The 9,547-nt window shown below is 42.3% G+C and overlaps 1 protein-coding gene across 1 annotated transcript; it reads right to left on the bottom strand.

Moving 5' to 3' along the window:
- Positions 1-235: 235 nt before the first annotated feature.
- Positions 236-9,399, bottom strand: COQ6 (coenzyme Q6, monooxygenase). Its single transcript, XM_026849421.1, has 12 exons — positions 9,211-9,399; positions 7,555-7,689; positions 6,797-6,855; positions 5,528-5,651; positions 4,983-5,113; positions 4,522-4,629; positions 4,360-4,422; positions 3,940-4,047; positions 3,312-3,514; positions 2,111-2,226; positions 1,523-1,689; positions 236-404 (listed from the first exon to the last, which is right to left on the bottom strand). Exons 1-12 carry the CDS (start codon positions 9,371-9,373, stop codon positions 375-377), a joined length of 1,407 nt encoding a protein of 468 aa, XP_026705222.1. The 5' UTR covers positions 9,374-9,399; the 3' UTR covers positions 236-374.
- Between the last annotated feature and the right edge of the window lie 148 nt (positions 9,400-9,547).

The following is a 9,547-nucleotide window of genomic DNA, read 5'->3' on the forward strand; positions in this document are numbered from 1 at the left end:
CCTCTAGAAATCACATCAGAGAAAACTGAAAGCAATTAAGCAGCAGAAGTTGTAGCTGGCAAAATTCAGCACTGCATTTGCCAGAAGACAGCTCTTTCCACCTCAGTCTTCAATTCAAAAAGCCCAAATTAAAAGCACGTTGTACAGATAGTTCTGTAGCTGAAGACATCATGGTACTGTAAGAAGAGACCCCAAATCCTTTTGAGGAGAGCAGATGAGACGGAACATTTGCATAAACTGTTGGGTGATATAATACACAGTTAATCCCTCGGTTTTATTGTTAAATTAAAAATAACACAATTCGAAGATTCAAGTCAGTCACAGTTCTCAAGGGCAATGCATTCACTGGCAAGCTGCTATTCCAAACAGACAGATCACTTGCTGGCAAAAGCCATTATTTGCTCCTAAAAGATAAGAAAAAGGTAAGTAATTTATAAAGTGATAACAAGCATACATTCCAGAACACAACTGTAGTCTCCTTCCCTTTCATACATATGGACAACGGTTCTATGTCAGCCTTTCTATCCAAGTGCAGAGCACCTATCCCTGTACGCTAAAAAATTTGAAGTTTCAACATTGCTTCCCAAGTAGCACAAAACAGGTGTTGTTACCAACAGGTTCTGTGCTCAGAAAAAGAGGTCTTCATTTGGTATTCTGCTTTAAACAGAGAAACAGGAAAAAAAATTCTGAGCACTGAAGGAGCAGCACAGTCCTCCTTTTAGTGCAACTAATAAAGATACTTAAAAGTGGCAGCTACTATGCCTTCGGAATTTACTGCTCTTCAACTCTTCACTGTGTCCATAACACAAAGGAAACGCCAACTGTGTTTAATAGGAAGGTGACTTGATTTGTGGAATAAAACATTCAAATCCAGAAACGAGGAATATAATTTGACAGTGCTTGGGAGCTTTGAGAGAGGTGGCTTAAGAATCCTCATGAAAATCCAGCAACTAGGTCAAAATGGTGCAGAATTTAGGCAAACAGGCTGCAAATAGAGGGTCTGTGTTTAAGGCTGAACCTCCTCACAACTGCCTTCCTCAGATAACTTCCATGATGAAGACTTGCACTTCTGCCAGGAGGGAATAATTTCACAAGGCAAATAGCACAGAAACAGGTAACTTGTTTGAGCTGTGCCCCACATCTGGCAAGTCACATGTGAAGATGTGTCTTCATAGGCCTGGTTTTTCATAGTGCATTTATGGAATGCAGTTCAAGGTTCTATATTTTCATTCCATAGCAAAATAAAGCAAAAAACTTCTAATGACTTCTAACCTCTAACAACTGATAGAGACACTTCAATCCCTTATCTTCCCTTGTGCTGCAAGAGAAAACAGTTACTACTAAGTCATCAGTTATTTAAGAACTCCTCAGGCTCATTCAGGACTCAAAACTTCAGTCTGAGCAAGTAGCATTTTCCAATCAAAAATGTTTCATTCAAAAGAAGAAAGTATTCACAGCTTCTGTATGTTTCACAAATAGTTCTGGACTCTTACTACAGCCCTCACTAAAGTGAGATTCTTACTTTGACAGGAGGCAGGGCATTTGTTGCTTGCAATCCCCATGTCCTCAGCAATACCAAGGGAGCCAGCCTCGTGGAGTAAAGCCTCTTTAGCAGGTCAATAGCAGCTATCAAGGAGACATTGTGCCTCTGACGTTCTGTCTCAAACTTTAAGAGATGTTTTAAGGAGCCTGGAAGAGATAATTGAATGCTCCTATTAAAACTGAGTGCCACAAACAATTGTGCATCTTATCCATATAGCAGTCTCCACTGACAACTGAAAACACAGAACAGAGAAATGGTTCATATTAATAAAGACCTCCTTCCATCAGCTAGTGCTCTTTGTGTTACCACCTCTTTAACTACCATTCTGCAAAACTTTTTCTTAAAGCAGCTTTGAGATTTGTGGGACGGAAACTGCATCCAAGAATCTTTAACCACTCCACAGCCAATGGACATCAGAACAGTTTTGCTTCAAAGCTGCTTGTGCCTTTCAAACACAAGACAGCAGCACACTTAACCTGCAAGAGTGGTAACACATGTCCTGATGTTAGCAGTGAAGGCCTTTAAGACTTATCATCATCCAGTCACTTGGTTGTCTTGGATCCTTACCCAGGTCACTCCCATTGAAGGCTGCTGCACTGAGGTGATGGGCTAAACATGCAATATCACCAAAGCCCAGGTTTACACCTTGTCCTGCAAGTGGGTGGACTCTGTGTGCTGCATCCCTGGAGCAAGAAAAGACAGAACTTTATATTCCTTCTCGAAGAATGTCATAAAGGCTGACAAGCTCCAGAAGGGATCAGTATAGCACTCCTCACCTCTCTGCGACAAACACCACCTTACAGCACCACATATGCTTTATCCAGTACCTCCCTGCATGCTGTGCTGAGCTACCTGACTGCCTCTCCAGTTCTAAGAAGCAAGACAAAGGGGAGAAAACAAAAGGCAGTTCTGAAAGGAAAAGTTCTAAAAAAGTCCTCTCTCAGATCATGTGTGGAACAGGCCTTAATGTTTTATAAGTGACCTCAGCACATCAGGAGGTATATCACTGCCACATTTCACAGAGATGAAAGAAGACATCATGAATACAAAGTGGGATATCATTGAATAAAAACAAAATTAGGTTCTTTTATGAGCAGACTTATCTGTAATTGACAAAGCCAGATATACTGATAAGGAAGTCTTAAAGTTAGAGGAAATGAAATGAAGTTTGGGTATGAAATATAAGATCATGCACTTTAACAAGCCATGAAGCACAGGGTGGCTCACAAGTTGGAAAGATGAAAAGTATCTGAAGTGTAGTATGGCATCCAAAGATTACTCTAAGCTACCAGTGTATTGCAACTGTGGTGGAGAAAAAAGTACATACAACTTCAGAATTGAAAAGATGAGATACCTTCTTGTTTCTATAGGTCACCATACAAAAACCTATGACATCTCATGTGGAATAATTTTAAGTTTTACCATTTGTGTTCAAGAAAGGTGAGTTTAAAATTCAAACTGGTACACAGAATGGCTGCTACAATGTTTGAGGAAGTACAGGTCTAGCATGAGACACTGAATCATTTCACTGGACTACACAAACCAGAAAAGGGAAATAATTAGTTTACATAGAAAGCACACACGATGGACAATGCTACTCATAAAAAAGGACTTTGCTGGCACAAGAGCACGTGGTACAAACTGGCCTGGATAAAGTCAAACTGAAACTATAAATAACAATTTAATTTGTTGTCTGGGAGCTGCTACGCTCACATCGTTTCTAATGCCACGCCACCCACTCACACAAGGGCTACCTCAGGGACCTTACCCGATAAGAGCCACACGGTGCTGGACATACTCTGTTGCATGCCCCATTCCAAGAGGGAACATGGCTCGGCTCCCTGGATCTACTTTAGCAACACTCGGGGGCAGCTGACGGACTGCAGTCCCTGAGGGTTTCAGGAGTGAAATAGCAGATCTAAACATGGCCCCAGCAGTATCAATGAAGTCAGAGTGGTTTACGTTGCTCCACTGAAAAAACAAACCTTTAGATGTTAACCCAAACTAGACATGTAAAAGAATCCAGTTGAAAAACATCTGAATGAGTTCATTTCCAAATACTGAATTTTAACCACTTGGACAAAACTATACAGTAAAAGAAACTATATTCATCATTTTAGAACATAAAAGTTTCAAACTAGGATGAGGCTACCCTTCCCACCTTTTGGAAATTTAGTTCAACTACTTCTGTGACTTTCAAAAGTAACCTAATTCAGTCGCAAGGGGTCATCCATTCTTTGCTAAGTGCCCTTTTAATACCATCCTCACCAGGGGAAGGAACTTGAGAATCCATCTCTCCCATTATCTCCCACTATCCTTTAAGCTGCAAGGCTCCATTGTATTTCTTGTGATTACAACAAAGTCAGCCTCACACCCACCACAAGGCTGATACTCACAAAGGCAGAGTTGATGCTATCGACAAAACTTTCCTCATCCATACTGAGAAGTTCTGATGCATGTTCATGAGATGTAGACCAGACCAGAGAGCTGGCAGTGTCAGACAGCTAGTTTAAGAGAACATCAAGTTTAAGTGTCAAGAGAAAAAGAAGCAAAAATAAATGATCAGTATAAAGATTTCCCCACTGCCCTGCCTCACACCAGTTCCTCTGAACTTTACTCTTCCAGCTCAACTTGCTATAAGTGGGAAATACCAAGGATAAAGAGAAAGGGCAGAAGGGGAAAACAAATGCAATAACTGTAAAGTAAAAGGCAGGTGGACTTATTCTTAAGAGACAGAACCAACACAGAAAAGCACAGACAAAAATAAAGTTACTAGAAAAGAACAGACTTAAAAACCCCAAAGTACAGAGACTTACCGGAAGAAGTGCAATCGGCCCTGTGGGAAGGAACCTCTGCCATGCTACATTATTGTCTGTGGCCTACAGTGGGAAGAAGCAAGTGGACAGTTATGAACTAGGGACCTGGATCACCTGCTTAAGCTGTTCTGCTTATGGAAGAGTCAGTTTGCAGGATTTCACCTCAGACAAATGGAGAGTTGCCACCACAGCTGACTGGTCATACCGATGCTCAATGTTCTTAATTTCAGCTCCCTTCCGGACTGCTGAGTTATGACCATCTGCACCAATCTGCAAAACAGATACAAAGCAACCTCTTCAGAAGCTCCTAAGAAAGCTAATATTCCAGTCTACAAACCTCAGCCTGCAAGTACACATTTTTTGTTTATTCAGAAAAAAAGATTCCCAAAAAAACAGAAAAGGTGGTCCCTTCTGCACTTGTCCAATTCAGCACAGTCTTCTTGTATCAGGTACAGAAAAGGCTACGCACCATGTCCTGTAGCATCCTTGACAGAGTTAAGCACTCACCTCACTCAAGCCCTCCACGCGGGTGGAGCGGCACACACGGAATCAGAACCAAATCCAGTGGAAAGGACTTGGGTGAGAGATGATGCCTGATCAACAGAAATAAAAAGTTTAGTTACCAGCAGTTTGGTCTGAAGTCTGCGTCCATCAGCTAACTCAATTTGGACCCAAGGGCTTGTGTCACAGCTGTGAGAGGGAAGGGGCCAGGTATACCCCACTGCTCTGCTCCTGTAGAAAACCTCCACCCGGTCTGATGGGAACACAAAGTACCACGGTCACAGCATGATACAGACATGAAAAAAGGAAACATCGCTACAACAGCAAAGGCCACACACATTTTAATGGCACCCTAAAAGCTGACCCTACAATTCTCAAGGCACCCTGAAAGAAGAGATCTGGCTAACCCTTTGTCACCCCAGAGCCTGCTCTGGATCTTTTCATTAAGTCTATTTCTGGAGAGACTATGTTCTGGAGAACTATATATGCAACTGCTTTCTTGATGTGTAGCCTTTGGAAGACAGATTTCTCCCTCCCCCCAATTCAAGAAGCTGCCTATGTATCAATTTATTATCTTTCTCCCTCTCATAACTTAGCACATACAACAGAAGGCTAGTAACTGAAAGCTCTCTGCAGGAAATAAAATATTAAAGAAGTTGACCACTACCTGCTACTGCATCTAACCGTTTCGTGAGAGCAGACATAATGACATCATTTTCCACTATGTAACCCATGTCCTCTAAGTCATCTTTCTCAAAAACGATCATGGCTTCTGAACAAGCATCCCACACCTACAAAGAAAAAATACATTACATGAAGCTACATGATAAAGAAGTGCTGTTCCTTTCAGGGACTATGAATGCATCCATCTTAACAGGAAAAGGACATGGCAATCTAGAAACACAGAACTAGAGGAAATGTCCTGGATTACCATCCACTCCCAGCTACTAAAGTACAGTACATAATTCCTTTCACACAGTGATCTAGCTTCATCTCAAAAACTAATTGCAAAGGAAGTTTTTTTATCCCTACTTTCCTGTTACATAATTAACATACAAAGCTACCCTACCACCTTGTTGTGGGTTAACCCCAGCAGGCAGCTCAGCACCACAGAACTGCTTGCTCCCTTCCCCGCAGTGGGATGGGGGAGAGAATTGAAAAGGTAAAAGTGCGAAAACTCATGGGTTGAAATAAAGGCAGTTTAACTGGTAAAGCAAAAGCCAAGCACGCAAGCAAAGCAAAACAAGGAATTCATTCACCACTTCCCATCAGCAGGCAGGTATTCAGCCATCTCCAGGAAAGCAGGGCTCCATCATGTATAACGGTTACTTGGGAAGACAAAAGCCATGACTCTGAACATCCTCCCCTTCCTCCTCCTTCCCCCAGCTTTATATGCTGAGCACAACATTACATGGTCTGAGATTTCCCTTTGGGTAGTTGGGGTCAGCTGTCCCAGCTGTGTCCCCTCCCAGCTTCTTGTGCACCCCCAGCCTCCTCGCTGGTGGGGTGGTGGGAGAAGCAGAAAGGGCCTTGGCTCCGTGTAAGCACTGCTCAGCAATAGCTAAAACATCCCTGTATTATCAACACTGTTTCCAGCACAAATCCAAAACACAGTACCACACAAGCTACTATGAACAAAATTAACTTTCTCCCAACCAAAAGCAATACACACCTTTACCTTTATTTCCTGACTAGCACCCATGCCTCAATATCTACGGCTTCCATTAGGAATCAAACTTTCACCCTGTAACATCAACACTCCGAGGATGGGTATTTCTGAGTAGAATGCTACCCCCAAAAAAATAACAGGAATCATCTTAAGCATGACCTGCCCTTTACCAAAGAAAAAAGGTAATCTTTGGGTCATTAATGTAAGCACTTATGAGAATTCAAAGCAGGTGGACATATAGTATATTCGCAGCCCTAAGTAAGGCACCTGCATTCGCCGGAATGGTTTGAGTCTCAGGCTGCAGACATGATCCCATGCACCAAAACCTGAAAGAGAGAAAGGACACAAATGCATAGAGATACAGGTTCACACGTGACAGACAAACAAAACTGAAGCTCACTCCAAACTCTCTTCCTCTCTCCTTGACTATCAGTGCCCAGACTCTGCTTGTACCATCCCTAGACAGGACCAGGTCTGCCTCAATACTTTCACAGCTCCAGCATCACATTATTTTACTGTTAACACAAGCCAGTAGAAAAGAAACAAGTTTTTTGTGAATGCAGTTACTTAACAGTCAACTCTCACTGTCCTATCTCTGAACAAAAAAAACAGACACAGAAACGTGTTGCCATCATTGTTTAGAACATTTCTGTCTCCATAAGGAACCAAGGCTCAAATATCTCTTTAAAATGAAAATTAATCAGAAGTGAGTTACTAGACTACAGAACACTAAGTATGTGCTTCTTTTGTGAACAGAACATTCCAGATTATATAGGTTAGTAAAAGATTGTAGGGTGCACTCTAATGTCACAAATATTTATATAACAAATCAGGCCAACATGCCATAACACAGATCCCTGTTACCAAGAGAAGCCTGATTTCATCACCACAATTCAGCATATAGAATACTAAGAGACAAGGGCAAATCTGTTAAGATGAAGGCAACACATGCTTAAAGGGGTTTTGTTTAAACAAAATAAAACCATATAGAGGGTTAAAACACAAACAATAGAAATCACACTTACTGCTTAGGAGGGTTGCTGATCCTGGGGAGATGGAACTGACCCTGTTACTGTAACTGTCTAGCATATGATCACATTCTTTCCTAGGACCAGCCTCCAGCAAAGCAATCTTCTTATCATGGAAGTGGATATCATGCCCTAAAATAAATAAGTACATGCTTAGTTACAGTGCTTCTGCCAAAAAAACTAATTTCTTGTTTCTGTATAGTAATGATATGCATTTTTGTAATAAGACAGACACAAAACTTAATGAAGAAATTAATTTACAGTACAGGTTTTGACCAGGCAGGTGAACTTTTATATTTTAAAGCTTTATGACTACAATCCTGTTACTGAGATGGACAAACCTTTGGCAGTTAAAGCAATGATTAAATGTTTTCTTTTTGTACAAAGTTTGTATTTTGTAGAAATTTGTACCTATTTTGTTATGACAGTTCATTAGTGAAGTATTAACGAGTGAAATCTGCAATGTTTACTCCATGCACGAACATATTTTTCAGAGCTTGAACATAAATTCACCTATTAGAACAAGTGATCAAAACAAAACTTTTATGATATTTAGCCACTACATTAATGTTTTCTTATTTTCTGACAGTGGAATAGTACAGGCAGTTTAGACTAACTTTCAAAGAGAACTGATAAAAAATTAAGAGAGGACTCAAGAGTAAATCACACTACAGCTGAATTAGCCATACTTGTTGCATCTAGCCCCTATGGCTGCAGAAGTTACTAAGACCAGAAACAGTCTTATAACATCCTTATAGCATCCAGAGTTTACTGCTACAGCAGTCCCCATAACAGCAGTATCCTGAACGTATTTTCTAGATTATGTGTAACACAACCTCATCTCTTGAAAAGTCCCAAACCCTCGTTAACCTTAGGTATATATAGCTGGAGGGGATCCTTATGCTGTCTCAATTTCACTGTGGTCTTGTGTAACAATACAAACAGAACAGTAAGCTTGCAAAGTAAATCCTTACACTTGCAAAGCACTTTCTGCTTTGGGTTGTTGCTCTTTTGCTCTTCTTTAGGCTTCTGTCACTATTACACCCTTCTGAATCAACACTGCAAATAAAGCAGCAGCCAGTACTCTCAGATCTCTAGTGATACAGGCCATGCATGAATCCATTTTAACTTGGTATTCCAGTGTTTAAAATGCAGGGTTAGAAAATGAAACTTCAGATCAAAAAAACATTTTCAGCTGTGGCTGAAATTATCCATCAGTGATTTAATGGCAACCATGTTTGACAGAAGACAAGCAGTCTACAGAATTCAAGGTAACGGCTACATTAACATACACATACACACACACACACACACACACAAGTAGGACAAGGCTCATCATAACGATCAGCTAACAAAACAGCTTTAAGTCAAATTCAGAGTGCTGTCACAAGGGGATGCAGGAAAATTCCACAACAGGATCTTGAATGTTAAGATCCTAAATGGTAACTACATAGTTATCTCCTTTTTATAAGGTCCACTTATGAAAGTACCCGACACTCCAGACATTGAAACACTGAGCTTTTGGGAAACCTCCCACACTGAAGTTTTTCGTGGAACAGGCGAGACCGCGGGACACAAAACCCGCGACTCGCTGAAATGACAGAACACGGTGCGGGAGGCCCCAAGGCGCGGCCGAGAAGGGCACAGCCTTACCCAGCACTGCGGCCATGGCGCTCCCGACCATTCCCCCGCCCGACACCACCACATCGTAGAGCGGCGCGGCGGCGGCAGCAACAGACCGGAGGGGAGCCCGCGAGCCGGCCCGCAACCGCCCAGCGAGCGGGGCCAGCCGGCCCCGGCCCCACGGCACCGCCATCACCGCGGAAGTGACGCCAGGGCGGAAGTGGCCGCTGGAAGCCATAACAACGCACCCTGCCCGGGGGCGGGCGCTACGCAAAACACCGCTTCTGAGCACCAATGAGCCGGCGGCGGCTGCCGCCCGCCTTGGAGTCTGATTGGCTACTTGAGGCCGAAAAGGCGGGCCTAGAAC

The sequence above is a fragment of the Athene cunicularia genome (genome assembly GCF_003259725.1).
Source record: "Athene cunicularia isolate RWA chromosome 5 unlocalized genomic scaffold, athCun1 chr5_part1, whole genome shotgun sequence".
NCBI lineage: Eukaryota > Metazoa > Chordata > Aves > Strigiformes > Strigidae > Athene > Athene cunicularia.